General features: G+C 39.8%; 2 protein-coding genes across 2 annotated transcripts; one reads left to right on the top strand and one right to left on the bottom strand.

Moving 5' to 3' along the window:
- Positions 1–116: 116 nt before the first annotated feature.
- LOC121944443 (nuclear factor 7, ovary-like) lies at positions 117–2,960 on the bottom strand. Its single transcript, XM_042488233.2, has one exon. It carries the CDS (start codon positions 2,346–2,348, stop codon positions 924–926), a length of 1,425 nt encoding a protein of 474 aa, XP_042344167.2. The 5' UTR covers positions 2,349–2,960; the 3' UTR covers positions 117–923.
- Positions 2,961–6,679: 3,719 nt separating this feature from the next.
- Positions 6,680–15,998, top strand: ddx21 (DEAD (Asp-Glu-Ala-Asp) box helicase 21). Its single transcript, XM_042504641.2, has 16 exons — positions 6,680–6,840; positions 8,092–8,316; positions 8,459–8,596; positions 9,139–9,211; positions 9,954–10,132; positions 10,246–10,363; positions 10,558–10,743; positions 10,914–11,059; positions 11,444–11,593; positions 11,844–12,005; positions 12,340–12,459; positions 12,883–12,956; positions 13,225–13,384; positions 13,782–13,916; positions 14,670–14,714; positions 14,874–15,998. Exons 1-16 carry the CDS (start codon positions 6,757–6,759, stop codon positions 15,138–15,140), a joined length of 2,262 nt encoding a protein of 753 aa, XP_042360575.1. The 5' UTR covers positions 6,680–6,756; the 3' UTR covers positions 15,141–15,998.
- The last annotated feature ends 311 nt before the right edge of the window (positions 15,999–16,309 follow it).

Here is a 16,309-nt window from a genome sequence, read left to right as displayed (position 1 = left end):
CCAACGTCACACAGTTTAGCAGGTTTTATACAAGCACACCTAATCTGCCACTCACCTTCGATGATATCTGGCATTTTGCAGAAGTGGTCTCCTTACAGATGCTAAATTAACCAGAATTATCAAAGTATGTAAATGTTTTTAATGGTAAGAGAATACAAACTGAAAAAATGATTTTTAATAAATATCTGCAAAAATGTCCCCATAAATGTCTTTGATGTCAAGCTTTGATTTGTTAGAGTTTTTCTCCGTCTGATGTGAAACAGTTTCAGCAAAAGATGGCACAACTTGCACAACAAATCATATAATTTAATAAAATAATAAAATCAATAATTTGAAATCACTGAAAATGTAAGCAAAATATCAAAAGGAGAAGTAGCCATGTTTATAAACATTTGATAAACAAAATATAATTAAATCCTTTCTGGCACAGGATATTTCAGTAATGAGTTTTAGATTGAAACAATGATTTGTGTGTTCTTAAAAAAAACTTGTATTCAAATGATAAATGATGAGGAAAACTACTTTGCGTGATTCATGTCAGACTGTAAAGACAGTTTTTGACAACAAATCAATTCTGCAGAAGAACAAAACATGATCAAGAAATAAATAAGAGCCAGAGTGTGTCCGCAGATTCTGACCACAAAGTGTAAAACACTGAAATTTCAGCATGAACAAAACTGAAATAAATCATCAAAAGATCCAGGAACCTTTAAAACTAAAACTCAAGATATTAAAGAATAAGAATAAAAGTTGGAGTATTGAAGATTTATCACACGTTATATTGCTGTCTGATTAAATACAAGATGCTGCAAACCAGCTTAATAACTTACTTGATTCTTACCTGTATGAAAGTTTTTTGCCATATATTATTTAAGTGAGACACAGTGAAGTCAGTCTAAAGTGTAAACAGACATGTCTGAACGTCACAGAGAAATATGACTTTTACAGATTTTGATATCGGCAGTTTCAGCTTCATCAACTTGTCCGATAAAGAAATATGGGAAGATAGTCTCAGTGAAAGTGTCTCTGTGAGTGTAGATGTGGGTCATGTCGTCGGCGTCGTAGAAGGAAACCTCCCCTCTTTCATAGTCCAGCTGGACTCTGATCCTCTTGTGACTCTTCTCTGTGACGGGCTTAGCAGCTCCATTAGTATATTTTCCATCGCCGTGCCATAAACACCACACTCCACAGTCCGGTGAGGCAAATCTCTCTCCCTTCCTGTCAATGGACTCTTTCGCTACGCCAATATTCCAGCGAGGATGGTCCCCCACCTCCACCTCCCAGCTGTGTTTCCCTGAGCTGAAGCCTTCGGAGCCCAGCACGTTGGCATAATTAGTGTTTCTCTCTGGATTGTCAGGGAGCAGCTGCTCTGTGTCTCCATGTCTCACACTGGTCAGCTCATCAGACAGATAGAGACAGGAGGATGCAGTGTTTGGGTCCAGAATGACAGGACTGAAGTGGACCTGCTCCTTCATTGTCTCCCACACTCTGAAGGACAGGTTGCCCAGGTGTTTGGCCACATCTATGAGGGCTCCTGAGACCGGCTGTGGATCTGACAGTGAGCTCTGGACCCTGGCTCTGCTCTGAGTGGCTTTGTAACTGCTGAGGAACGTTGTGTTGTGTTTCTGCAGCTCTTCTTCGACAGCAGAGATGCTGTCTGACAGAGAAGAGATCTGCTCCTGGATCTGCTTCATCTCTCTGCTAATAGTCTTCCCCTTCTGCTCCTCTTCCTCCCTCAGAGCTACCAGTCTGGACTCCTCCTCCTCTCTCAGGAACTGGTGCAGCTTGTTGAACTCGGCTCTGATCTGCCTCTCTGTGGACAATAGCTGCTTCTTGGAGTGCTGAATCACTTCGTTGTATATTTCCTCCACTTGCTTGTATTTGTCCCTCTTGTCCTGCAGAGACTTTAAGTCAGATTTCAGCTCGTCCTTCAGGTCATTGACTGCTTGCTCTATAGGAATCACCGTGTGACTCTGATGGACAGAAATCTCACAGGCAGGAAACACAGCTTTGTCTTCATCCTTACAGAAGAATTTTGGCTCTTCATGGTGTTCACAACACACCACCCCGGCCTTATTCTCTTCTTGTTTTGTCTCAGATGATACAGTTTTCTGTCTCCCAGCAAAGGAGTCAGCTAGTTCCCCCAGAGCAAAGTTCACTCCTGGATCATCTTTTGAAGATTTTCTTTTACAAATGGGGCAGTTTCTGATTTTAGCTTGTTCCCAAAATTTTTGCAGGCAGCTTGAACAGAAGTTGTGCTTACAGCTCAGAGACACAGGATCTCTGAAAGTCTCTGAACACACATGGCAGGTCAGGAAACTTTCAAAAAGAGCAGTCTTCTCAGCCATTTGATTTTCAAGTTATTTTTTGGCAGTGACTCACCAATTTATAGTCTCTTAATTTCTCCACTTGATTAACTCCAAGCATGTGTTTTCCAGTAGAGATCTCAAATCCTGTAATGGCGTTTCAGCTTTGATGGTGTCTTTCACTTTTACAGGCTGACTGACACTACACCAGTTTTACAACTTCTTGTTTTTCAACCGGGAACAGGTGACAGGATCAAGTGACAGAAAACAAATCTGCATGTGATCATTTCACACAGCTGAATGACAGCACTCTCTCAGCATGCACATCCAGGAATCAAATTTGTCATTCAGTTTTACTTTTTCTGCTGGTTTTCTCATATTCTCCCATTCATGCAAGCTGCCCAATGTGTGTTTTTCCAAAAACGTGATGGCAATCTCACTAAAATTATTATTTTTTATTAACATTATGGTGCGGGAAATGTAGACATAACAATCATGGTATAGAAAACAGAATTGTAATGTGGATTGTGATAATGGAGTAAACATATTTCCTCAACTGATTTTGTCCCTATTGAAGTTTAGCACCCTCTACTGGAATTTAAGATGTATGGCATTTATCTTGCCAAGCCAAACGCTCTGTCTTGCCACATTAACGAAAGTGAAAAATCATACTGGTCTGTGCTCAGTAATTCAGATCTGCTCCAAAATGTAATGTTTTTTTTTTTTCTTGGTCCATGCTTCACTCTTCTATCAAGTTTGATGAAAATCGTGCCTGTAGTTTTTTTGTAATCCTGCTGACAAACAGCATCAAAAGTAAACCTTCTTGTTAGAGGTAATAAATGATCAGGTTTTTTTTTTTTCATTATAATAACACATAAATATGATTTGAATTGATAAATATCACAGCGAAGGCAGTCCATCAAAGACAGTATTGAGGAGCTATACAGCTAATGAAGTATCTCCTCAGCCTAAAACTTTTAAGCAATACTGAGTTCTTTGTGTAATAATTTGTGGTTTCCACTTCAAAAGAACATAATAACACCCCTCAAAAGTAGGCTTCTGTTGTGTCTAAATAGATTTAAAAAATGTGTGTTAGTGAGCACTTCTCCTTTTCCAAGATTATCCATCCACGTTACAGATGTGTCAAGATGCTGATTAAACAGCATTATTACTACGCAGGTCTGCCTGTGGCTTGTCACAGGATTAGGCCACTCTAAAATGTGCAGTTTTATCAGACAACACAATGTCAGTTTTTTAAAGTTTTTAGGGAGTGTGTCAACTCATGACCTCGTGTTGCGGCATGATATGCACAGCCCCATGCTGCAAGGTTCTTTACTCAATCCCTGGCAGCTGATAACATCCCACTTCTTGCATGGCCTGCACACTCACCAGACATATCACCCACTGAGCATGTTCAGGATGCTGTGGATCAGTGTGTGTGACAGCGTGTCCCAATTCCTCCCAATATTCAGCAACTGCGCACAGCTATTGCAGAGGAGTGGGCTAACATTACACAAGACTTTACACAATCAGTAACATGATCAACTCCATGCAAAGGATGTGTGTTTTCACTGCATAAGGCAAATACTGACTGATTATTTGTGGTATCTGTGACCGAAAAATGCATTTCTGTAGCTTTAGTCATGTGAAATCTGCATAAATGTTTTTTTCAAGATGAAGCTGCACATTTTTATGACCATTCCCAAGACACACCTGTGTAGTAATGATGTTGTTTAATCACAAACACACATCAGAAAAACAACATTACAGAAACTAAACAACAATAACAATAAAAAAAATGGCTAGACAATCGATGGCTATCAGCAGTTCATGAAGCAGACTATCTCCAAAACCTCTCTCCCACAGGTAATTAAGAAGAAAGAAAGAGAAAGAGAAAGAAAGATCAAACAATGTTTCATAGAGAGGCAGAGAAAGTGGAGGTGGGGTTGGACTGACATCATAACCATCAGGTATCTGCCCCCAGCACGGAGGCTGCCTGCAGGGCTCCAAAATAACAGCCAGACTTACTTTAGTACAATTTTCAGGTACTTCAGGTCCCAGGTACTTAAGTTAATTTAAGGATTTAAAATGAGCAATTAATACATTTGGGCTGAAGCCTGAACACTAAACTCTGTTTTCCAATAACTTACACTAATAATAGACCAGTAATAATAATAATAATAATAATAATAATAATAATAATAATAATAATAATAATAATACATTTTATTTATAGATATAGATTTATTCAGGAAACTCAAAGACCCTTTACATAGTAAATAGGATCAAACACCATCACCCTTTAGCAATAAATAAATTATTGATACTGGTAAATAGTTAAATCATCATGTGTTTTCTAGTTTTTGGCATTTTAGCTATTTAAATGATTTTTCATTTTGGGTTTTCTGAACCCTTTAACCTTTTAAACATGTTTCTGTTGTGTTACTCTATATACATTTTCAATGTAGTTACTTTTTATAGTTACATTCTTCAGTCAAATCATTTTTTAAAACATTTTTTTCAATGTAATTGTGATGTAATTAAGATTATTCATCAACGATATCACAAAAGAAAAGAGACATAAATGTTTTTTGTAATTTAGTCAACCATATGTGTAAGTAATTCAAATTTTGCAGTAAACAGTCTAAGGGGTAAAAAAGGGAAGTGATGGACATTGCTTATAATAAGGTGAATGTGGTGAATGTGAATGTGGTAGTCTGCAGCACGGGGGCTCCACAGGGTACAGTGCTCTCCCCGTTCCTGTTTACTCTGTACACATCAGACTTCACCCACAACACTGACAGCTGCCACATCCAGAAGTTCTCTGATGACACAGCCATCGTTGGATGTGTGTCTGAGGGGGACGAGCTGGAGTACAGGGAGGTCATCACCTCCTTTGTCTGCTGGTGCGAACGGAACCACCTGAGCATCAACGCCAGCAAGACAGAGGAGGTGGTGATTGACTTTAGGAGGAAACCACCTCAGCCTGCACCGGTGAACATCCAGGGCCTGGACATTGAGATCGTGGAGAAGTACAGGTACCTGGGTGTTCACCTCAACAACAAACTGGGCTGGGCACACAATACAGATGTCCTGTACAGGAAGGGCCAGAGTCGTCTCCACCTGTTGAGGAGACTGAGGTCCTTCGGTGTGAGCAGGACTCTGTTAAGGACATTTTATGACTCGGTGGTGGCATCAGCCATCTCCTATGCTGTGGTCTGCTGGGGCAGTGGAAGCACAGAGCGGGACAGGAACAGGCTGAACAAGCTGGTCAGGAGGGCCGGCTCAGTCTTGGACTGTCCCCTGGACTCCATCGAGGAGGTGGGTGAGAGGAGGATGTTGACCAGGCTGACATCCATCATGGACAACCCCTCTCACCCCCTTCATGAGACTGTGGGAGACCTGTGCAGCTCCTTCAGCAGCAGACTGCGGTACCCACGCTGCAGGAAGGAACGCTACCGCAGGTCAACACCAGCCTGAGCCAACAATAATCTGGACTCACTACAATAAAAAGTTGCACTCTCTGACTTTTGTATTTACAACCTGTACATTTTTTGTTTTCCTTGATACATGCCTATTTTTGCACTATTGTATATTTTATATTTTATATTTTGTATATATTGATATTTTTATATATATATATATTTTTTTTTTTTTTCTGTACACACGACTGCTGTGACAAGTGAATTTCCCACAAGTGGGATAAATAAACATGTCTAAGTCTAAGTCTAAGTGAAAGGGGTAATATAAAAAACAAATTATGTTGCAAACTAACCCCTTTAAATAATTTATTTTCTACTTTTTTCCTCACAGAGCAGAGGACATGTGGTTTACAGAGCACATATGTTTACTGTAGCAGAAAAAAAACCATACTGGACTTTTGGTGTAAAGACCTATCATAGATCAATAGATAACTAAAATGACCTCTCGCTTTTTAACTCTTGATGTCTTTAAGAACAGGACACAGTGCGCCATCTGCTGGGAGCTTATTATCGCTACTGTTCTAGTGTTGACTCCAACGTGTTCAAAACGCAGTGTGGCTCCTTTTTGACTATTTGTCAAATTACAGAATGAATGAGGCATATTTGGCTGATCTTGTCACAGCTTCATTTACAATTGGCCTAATTATTCTAATGAGAGTCGTTGTTTAATTAATTAATTAATTCTCTAAATATAAACAATTGATATATCTCTATAAATATTTAGCTCTTTTAGTTCATCTATAGTGTATAATTCGCAGTAAAGTATTTTTTGGCACTGGTGTTTTTAGGAAAGTAATGTTCATGCTTGTTGTGCCCATAGACTGTGGGCGGTGCTGATCTATCACTTCTATTTCTATGTTGTGGCTCGTGTACGCGCTTGCGCGCACAGCCTTGCGCGTTCCTTTCCATCCGCGTGCCCGTGGGTTAGCCTGTGTGTAAACGCTGAGGGGTTCCAACAGGGAAGAGAAATGCCGTCAAAAATCATCTTTGAAACCGAAGATCACGCCATGGACGACGACGTGGACACTGTAGCGGAGGCTAAACCCTTGAAGGTGAGCAGCGCATGTCGTGTCGCCGCGGACAGACTGTTTTATCGGTGTAGAGGTAGAGACGGCTCGTCCCGGCGGCTCCATGTTTGACAACATGTGGCTGAACGTGCTTCCTCTCGGCTCACTAGCTAGCTAACTGCCAGAAAACCAGCGTAAGATGGGTTAATGGAGCGACACTAGTACAGAATTGTCATTAACATTGTATAATCAACAGCTGTATGAATACAAAAGTGAACGCGTCCACTACTAAGTTAATATTAGCATATGTTGTTTGAATTAGCCTAGCTACAAGATCACATGGCATGCCCACGTGAGCTGATGTGCGGATCGGATGGGTGGACAACGTGGATGCCTTTAACATACAGCTGCGTGCGCTTTAAGCGCGACCTGATGACGTTTGATACAGCTGGTGACGGTCAGCTGTGTGTCAAGTACACAAAACAATCTGCTCATAACGGAAACAATTTATGTAGTTTAATTTACCGCAGATTACTGTTTTATTGCTGATTTTTGGAAGATTTTTATGATTTATTTATTTGACAACAAAATTCCACGTCATCTTTCAATTTAAGAAGGGTTTGGATTGTTTTGTCAAACTACTACAAGAATGACCTTTGATGCCAAACTGATAATATTAATTTGATTAATTGTGCATGCTATAATGTTTCAAAAGTTATGAAAAATAGCATCACAAGTTTCCAAAGCCAAAGTAATTTAAAGCAACAGTCCAATAAACTAAAGGGGGTTGATTGAGTGATAATCAGAATAGTTGTTGATTATTTTTGACTTGATGGATCATCAGCGGGATGATAAAGAGCAACATACTTTATGTGGACACAAATCCTAAAAATAAAGCAACATGAATGCAGCCATCCTAAGTTGTGCAAATTTAAAACAATAAACTTTCTTTTTTATTTTTTACTTAAATTATTATTTTAACCTTACATTTCATATTATAATGTATGGAGCAGATATTTTAAATGGAAACAATACCCTTTCCAGGTGTGTTGCAATGAGTTTAATTTCAACTAAAAAATGGGTAAATTATATTTCCAATCTTTTGTAGTAGTTCATTCCAAAATTATGTGTTCTTAATAACTGACATTTACACCAAATGAGACCTAGTTCTATCAGTGCTGTTGATATTACACACGTTTCACAACATGTTTCTATAAAACTCTTAAGTAGCTTCACAGTTTTTGCTTTAACTGAAATCTGTTTGCCTTTATTGTTTTTGTTAAAAAACAAATAAAGAACAAGACCAAAGAGGGCAAGAAGCTGAAGAAGAAGCAGTTGGAGGAACCGGAGGACCCTGACTGTGAACCTCCAGCACCAAAAAAGAAAAAGAAAAAAGACAAGCTGGCAGTGGACCAAGTAAACGACCACATAGATGAAGCCACAGACATGAATGGCAACAGTAACGGTGTTGAAACACCAAAGAAGATAAAGAAGAAGAAGAACGCTGAAGGAGACACAGAGGTCAGTGCTGTGTTGTTAGTTTGAATATGTACTTACCAGTTGGATAGATTTACTAAAGGCCTAGTCTTAATGGACAACCACCTATATTCATTATCTATGAAGTTGTTTATAAAATCATCTCCACTTTTATCTTGGGATTTAGAAGAAAAAGAAGCAAAAGAAAGCAATCACAGAGGCAGAAACCAACGGACATTCCACTCTAAACACCCCTGTTCAGACGCCCATCCAGACACCGGCCCAGTCGAGTGAAGACTCTGCTAGTGACAGCGAAAAAGAAACGGTACGACTCGCAGACTGACTGTATTCAGTTTTCCTCCCAGGAGAAGTTTAAAGTTTGTGTTGTGACTTTCTGTGTGATATATCTGTCTTGTGGTAATTAGCATAAATGGTGATGTGAATAAGTGGTGAAGTGTGACCTCTGTTGGATGGACTTAACAAACGAGGGCCCGCTCCTTTATGTAAATATAAATGCTTCATTCTAAGTTAATGAAAACACAGTAATTCTCAGGTAATGATATACTTAAAAAAACCCACTTATATTCCATTTCTGTCAGTATATCCCCCTAAATCCTATACATTAGACCTGTAGGTAAGAAAAAACCACAAGATACCCGCAAAAGAACCACATTTATTACACAGTATGTTTATAAATATTTAATAGTTTCACAGACTGTGTACACTTAAATTATTCTGTTTAATTTCATTTACCTGCTATGTTCAGATTACATTTACGTCAACTTTTCAGACTGTCAGTCATTTTCCTCAAAGTCAGCTGTAGGTTACGATAACAGTTTTATAGTCTGACTCTGTTCATTTGTTTAGGAGACTCCAGAGCAGAAAGAAGGGGCCTTCTCCAACTTCAGGATCTCCCAAGTGACCATTGATAAACTTAAAGGTAAACATCATATTTAAATTTTTTACACCTGAGTTTTTACTACTGTGAAAAAAAGCTGTGTAGACTTTTGCTTTCAGCATATTTGAACCTTGAGCTTCAATTATGTAAGTCAAATACTTAAATTTTATTTATAAAGCCCATTATCACAAATCACAATTTGCCTCAGAGGGCTTTACAGCTTACGCCATCCCTCTGTCCTTAAACCCCCACATCATCTATTGCACCTCTTCCAGGATGGACAGAGGTGCAATAGATGTCGTAAAATACAATTAAATTACAGTAGATGACAACTTAACTTCTTAGCATATTCATTGTGCCGGAACACATGTTTTTTCTTCATGTATACACAACTTTTAATATTAATTAACATTTTGTGTCAGCCTTTGAGAAGTGATCTGACTTGCACAGTGTGTTGATTAAAATAATTAACATTTGAATATAAAATTTGGTGATCATCATCGAGTGTTTTTGCTGCTCAGGTGCCTTGGGGTGTTCTTAAAGACATTCTTCTTTAAAAAAATAGGCTGTCTATGCTGTAGAAAGATTCAAATACATTTGAAATTGCTAGATGACCAGGGCTGTGGCATTTGTTTTTGCTCAAGAGGTAGAAAATCAACAATCAAGCATACACACTCTTTTCAATAACAAATTATGATCGATCTCCTCTCTTTCTCCCCGTCCTGTCATTCCATCTTCTCCCCCTCTTTTATCTCTGTCACCTCTCTTTCTGTCACTTTCTCAGCTCGGGGAGTCTCTTACCTGTTTGATATTCAGGTGAAGACATTTAATCCTGTATATGATGGAGAGGATGTGATTGCCCAAGCCCGAACAGGAACAGGAAAGACTTTCTCTTTTGCCATTCCTTTGGTGGAGAAACTCCAGAGGGATTCAGCGGAGTTCGCCAGAGGCCGAGCTCCCAAGGTGCACACAGCCACACTGATCGCTGACAACTAGCATCAGTCAGAGTCCCAGTATCAGTTTGTTTTTTTGAGTATGATTGTGTGTAACTGACTCTCTTTTCTGTCTGTCTGTAGGTCTTGGTGTTAACTCCAACCAGAGAATTGGCTATCCAGGTTGCCAAGGACTTTAAAGACATCAGCAAGAGAGTGTCGCTCGCCTGTTTCTACGGAGGCAGCTCGTACAACCCACAGAGTAAGTAATACCTCTTTAATACAAGTACTTTTCAGGTCAGATATTTAAATAGATAGAAAATTCATAACAAGATCTTGTAAATTCTAGAAAATGTTCTTCTCTTTGTCTCTGATGTCATTTCTGTGTGCACTTTTAACAACATACTTAATGCATTAATATAAATGATAACTGTCCACTGGTCTCCTCCTGTGTAGTTGATGCTATCCGTAATGGTATCGATATCTTGGTCGGCACCCCTGGTCGTATCAAAGACCATCTCCAGAACCATAAACTCGACCTTTCTAAACTGAAGCATGTTGTTCTGGATGAAGTGGACCAAATGTTGGACATGGGATTTGCAGAACAAGTTGAAGAGATTTTGGCTACATCATACAAGAAAGGTCAAGTATTGTTAAAGTGTGTGTCTGTGAAAGTGTTTCCTGACAATGTTTCTGCATTGAGTGTAAATGGTCTTGTTTCTGTGTGTTTTTATGTTAAAGTAGAGTTAAAGATCAGTGAATTGTGGCCATGTATGTAAAATAAAGGAAATGTGTGTGCGCGTTCTCCCCAGACTCTGACTCCAACCCACAGACTCTTCTGTTTTCGGCCACCTGCCCCCCCTGGGTCTACGAGGTGGCCAAGAGATACATGAGACCAGGGTGCAAACATGTTGATCTGATTGGCAAGAAAACTCAGAAAGCGGCAACAACTGTGGAAGTAAGTGTGTGTGTGTGTGAGAGAGAGGGAGAGAACCAGTGGGCAGAGGAGAAAAAGGCGATTAGTGTCTGATGGGTGCATCATAACAAATGTTATAGCAATCTTAATTCTTGGGCTTCAAGCTCTCAAAGTTGCTTGTAAGCTGGTAAAGTTATATTACTTGAGACTGTAAAATACACGTGTATATATTTCCACCAGGAAAGCTTGCAATGTTCATTTGCAGTAAAAATCTGCTGTATTTATCATCATCAACACCGGTTGAATAGTAATGAAGTACAAGATAAAGTCGGCCAACTTTATTAATGAAAATGTCTCTCTTCTCACTCCCTGGACTCCCTCCCTTTCTGTTTTTGTCTGTCCTCTGTCCTCTCCTGTCCTCTGTAGCATCTGGCCATAGCGTGCCACTGGTCACAGCGTGCAGCCGTGTTAGGCGATGTGATCCAGGTTTACAGCGGCAGCCATGGCAGAACTATTGTGTTCTGTGAGACAAAGAAAGAGGCCAACGAACTTTCCCTGAATGCATCCATCAAACAGGTAGACATACTCACAAACACACACACACGCACAACAGTTTAAGAATAGCTGATTCAGGGCTGTGCATTGCATCTTTAGTTTAAAATGACATTTCATTCATGTGTTGAGCACTGCTGTTGCCTTACCTCTTAAAACTAGATTTTTTGTGTTTTTAGTGTTTAATGTGTCAGATCAATAGTAATGACAATGAAAAAGCAACACATTTTCTCATGTCCATTTCTCATGTTTCTTTTTTTTTGTTTCGTTTCAGAGTGCCCAATCCCTCCATGGGGATATTCCTCAGAAACAGAGAGAGACGACACTAAAGGGCTTCAGAAATGGGGCTTTTGAGGTTCTGGTTGCCACCAATGTTGCAGCTCGTGGATTAGACATCCCTGAAGTGGACCTTGTGGTCCAGTGTTCTCCACCCAAGGTCTGATGTTTTGCCAGTAATCAAAAAGAATTTTCTAACATGAGTGCATCTTTACATTCATTGGGTATATTAAGATTTTTAAAATAGTTTTCATCTTAAGGTGCAGATGTCATTCGCATGAAACAGTATGTTTAAAAATTGACTTTTGCACGCTTCAGATTATGTTAAATTGAAAATGGGAATAGCTATAGTAAACTTTTGTGCACTAGAATTAGCTCTTAGTGGATGAATGTAACGTGTACACTCTTGTTACAGTGTTGCATAAAATATGAACATTGAGGGCCTCTCATCTTTACTTCTCTGAAAATGTTTCCGTCTCTGTGGTTTGTGTCAGGATGTGGAGTCCTACATCCATCGTTCAGGACGTACAGGCCGAGCAGGAAGGACTGGAGTCTGCATCTGTTTCTATCAGAGGAAAGAGGAGGACCAGTTGCGCTACGTAGAAAACAAAGCAGTACGTCTACTTTTAAACTCAGTAGAAGTAGAAGAAGAAAGTGGGACAAAGGGGGAACATGTTTAGTTGTTAGCTATGCAAAAAAAGTGCTTTCAGTCATATCTGTGCTCCACATGGGAAATGAACAGTAAGGACAGTGGCAGAGCAAGGTAATGTTCAGTCCGTTGATGGCCACGGCCACTCTTTGTCACACCAAAAATCTGTAATTGAAGGAAAGAAAGAATAAAAAGAAGAGGATTGAGAATGTAGGAAGGTGTCACATAAACAACCGGGCTGAAAGCCACTTTTTCCCTGTGGTGAGGAATAGTGAGTGAATTTTATTTACAAAGAAATTTGGAAACTCTGTGTCATCTGTGCAACTCTGCTTAAGATGTTTTTATATTAAGTATCAACCTAAATGCATTTTATTTGGTATTGTTTCAGGGTATCACATTCAGACGAGTTGGCGTCCCCACTGCCAACGATATCATCAAGTCGTCAAGCAAAGATGCTGTCAGGTACATATTTCTGGACAATGAGAGCCGAGTGCAACTGTATATATTTTGAATGTACAGATCTATTGTAATTGATTGACAGCCATCATCATTTGGTTGATAATGAGGAATACTATCATTACTTGGGCAACAAGACTTGAAACAGTGGCTCCAGACCTGCTACCCTGCTGGAGTCTCCTTAAGCATGATTGTGCTCCATGTGAAACAAATGTTGTGATAGCGAGCAATTAATTTTTGGGTTGTTGTGATTTTGTTTCTGTATTGCGTCCAGGTTTCTGGACTCTGTTCCAGTTACAGCCATCGCATACTTCAGAGAGTCAGCCGAGAAGCTGATTGAGGAAAAGGGAGCAGTTGAAGCACTTGCTGCTGCTCTGGCACATATTTCTGGAGCCACAAGTCTAGAGCAGAGGTCACTGCTCAACTCTGATGCTGTGAGTCTGGTTTTGTTCTCGTCATAAACCGCCTTTACATAACATAATAAATGCATCCACCGATAGAAAGATAAGAAAACAAAAGACAAATCAGTTATATACACGAACAAATCTTGAAACACAGCTGTATTACAGCAGCCACTGCACACACTAACAGTTGCAAGACAAGGTAGCTTCATATGTTAGTTTAGGGTTGCAGTGTAAATTAAAACACTGCAGCAGCCGCACCCAATCACCCTCCAGGGGTTTCACATCATTTGTAAGATGCAGCCCCTGTAGCAGCCCTCAGACACACACACATGCACATGACATGTAAATGCTGTAACACATTAATGTTGCGGCTCTGTCATGGGTTTGCTTTATAACCCTAATTTATTGTTTCCACTTAACTTTGCAGGGTTACACCACTGTGCAGCTGGTGTGTTCTCAGGAGATGCATAATCTGGGTTATGCCTGGAGAGCCATCAAAGACCAGCTCGGAGAACAGTTCGAGAACCACGTTCACAGAATGACCTTCCTTAAAGGCAAAACGGTAAGTATGACAAATACATACATATGTGATGTGCTGCTGTTGTTTATGTGCACATTAAAGAAAATAATATTTTTATGTTAAGGTTAAGAATAGGGGATTGAGTAATCTCTTTATAAGGAAAACTATATTTTTTTGGAGTGTATAGTTATAAAGCTGAACATGAATGTAGGATAAAAGTATTTGAGCCAGATGATGGAGAGTGCTTCCACAAGTCCTCCTTGAAGATAGCATAGATACATCCAATAGATGGCACTAAAGGGCAGGGTCAAAAGTTTCATACAACAAATGTGGCGATAGTGGAGAAGGTCGTAATATTGTACCTTTTAAACAGGCAGCATTGTAGACAGCGGCTGTCTGTGCAGCCATTATATGCAACCCGACATGTGGACTAAGAAACACTAATTTCACTATATCTTAGTAAATATTATAAATTACAGATTCATTCCAGTCCCCCTTAAATTGAATTTCTTGGTCGTCTACTATTTAAGTATCTCACTTGAACTCCACTACACTGCCTCCATGATCTCCGGTAGGACAGCTCCGTTTCGTCTGTATCCGTAGGCTCTTAGAAAACATCCACTGATGCAGACGAAACGCAGAGTACAGACAGAAGACTTTGTTTGTCTCATTATGTAACGTTAATCGTAAATGAGCTCTTCTTCTGATAGCACGGCAGGTACATAGACTGACTGCTCTCAAAAACAGAGTGATACAGAAACGTTCACCATCTCATCTCTTTTGTGTTCATAACAGGGAGTTTGTTTTGATGTCCCAGCCGACAAAGTCAAGGAGGTTCAGGTGAGAACAACTGTGAAAGCTCATGTCTGCTCAAGATGTGGTATAGTGTCATTAACATTAAATTGTTGGAGATAAATAATCCAAAGTAAAATATGAATATTTTGACAGTGTTGCATGTTGAGGTTGACATCCTTTTCCCCTCTCTTGATCGTCCAACAGGAGAACTGGAAGGACGGACGCCGCTGGCAGCTGACAGTAGCCACAGAACTCCCAGAACTGGAGGAAAAGCAGTTTAACAACCGAGGCAACAGAGGCTTTGGTGGTGGTAACCGTGGTGACAGAGGAGGAGGATTCAGAGGTGGAAGGGGGCGAAATTTCGAGGGAAATGGCGGTCGTAGCAATGGGTTCCGGAACGGTGGTGGTGGCGGCTTTGGCAAGAACAGAGGAGGACACAAACGCAGCTTCAGTCAAGCTTTTGATTACTGAAGTGCCAACCTGTGGACTGATCAGACTGACTGCCACTCATCTGGGCTGGCAGGGGTTTTCTTTGACTGCCAGTGAAGAGCATCTCCATCATGATATAGGCTGAAACGTAAGCTTTGAAATATTATTCACAGTACACTAAGTGACGAACTTCCCCTCTTAAAATACAGTTAAAATGCTTTCTGATAAACTCGATTTATCCCCAGTTAGCACTTTCCTCCAGGTTTAACATCAGACTTTCTGTGTTCAGTATATTAACACAGGACCACTGGCAGACGTTTTGTAAGGCCCGATGTGTGCTTATTAGTTAAAACTCATGGAATGATGAAATTTATGAAAACTTTACAGCTTTACATCAATAGGTATGTAATTCACTTGCAGTCTTGCATAGGATCATAAACACTGACTAATCAACCTTTAATTAAGGTTGCATTATGTGATATAACATTAAATTAATGACATTTGAAGCTTCTTCCATTGAGTTTTATATTAAGTGTCACTTTTTTTTGTACTCGGTGTTTGGGGAATGGTGGCAACAATCAGTCTTGAGCCTCTGTCCAAAATACAACACACCTCAATCTGGCTGAACAACTTATAAACATGCTACATGTTACATTACTGCTCTGTGTAACTGTCGTACTGGTGTGTTTCTGCTCTGCACCCACAGAGGGCAGTGATGAAATGGATTTTAACCTTTACGGTTGTGCTCAGTTTCAGATTGCTGCCTTACTCTCAGCTGAAATCTGTCTCCCCAAAAATATATTGGATGATTGCTTTGCAATTGCCTCTATTTAGTAACTGTGTCGAATGCTTCCATTCATTTGAATGAAATGACTTATTCAATAAAAAAGGTCAACTGAGGTTGTTTGTTCTTTTGAAATGGTTTTGAGATATACATAAATAGAAGGACAAAGGTTTGTTTTTTTCAATGTGAACTGCTTTCAGGAGCCTGATACTTAACTTTCAGCTTGTGCTCAAGAGGGTATGAGAGAATACACCGGACTGAGAAACTATAAACTGTAGTCTGTTACCTGATCCGATATTGTTTTCGCCAACCATCCATACGGTTAGGAAGGAGAATCTTTGTATTTAATTAAGTCAAAAGACAAAGAAAATTTTTGTGTTGGATGAGCAGATCAATGTCAGCTGGTGATAACATTTATTTCTAACAT

The sequence above is a fragment of the Plectropomus leopardus genome, chromosome 1 (genome assembly GCF_026936395.1).
Source record: "Plectropomus leopardus strain MGB_pleo_1.0 chromosome 1, ASM2693639v1, whole genome shotgun sequence".
NCBI lineage: Eukaryota > Metazoa > Chordata > Actinopteri > Perciformes > Serranidae > Plectropomus > Plectropomus leopardus.
The sequence above is the reverse complement of the archived record's forward strand: the minus strand, read 5'-3'. Positions and strand labels throughout refer to the sequence as shown.

What these genes read in the sequence shown, in the direction of transcription:
- LOC121944443 (XM_042488233.2), bottom strand. Translation starts at nt 2,348, where the DNA reads ATGGCTGAGAAGACTGCTCTTTTTGAAAGTTTCCTGACCTGCCATGTG.
- ddx21 (XM_042504641.2), top strand. Translation starts at nt 6,757, where the DNA reads ATGCCGTCAAAAATCATCTTTGAAACCGAAGATCACGCCATGGACGAC. An exon ending in TCCAGTGTTCTCCACCCAAG is followed by an intron (nt 12,006 to 12,339) that starts GTCTGATGTTTT and finishes GGTTTGTGTCAG; the next exon opens with GATGTGGAGTCCTACATCCA. An exon ending in GCTACGTAGAAAACAAAGCA is followed by an intron (nt 12,460 to 12,882) that starts GTACGTCTACTT and finishes GTATTGTTTCAG; the next exon opens with GGTATCACATTCAGACGAGT.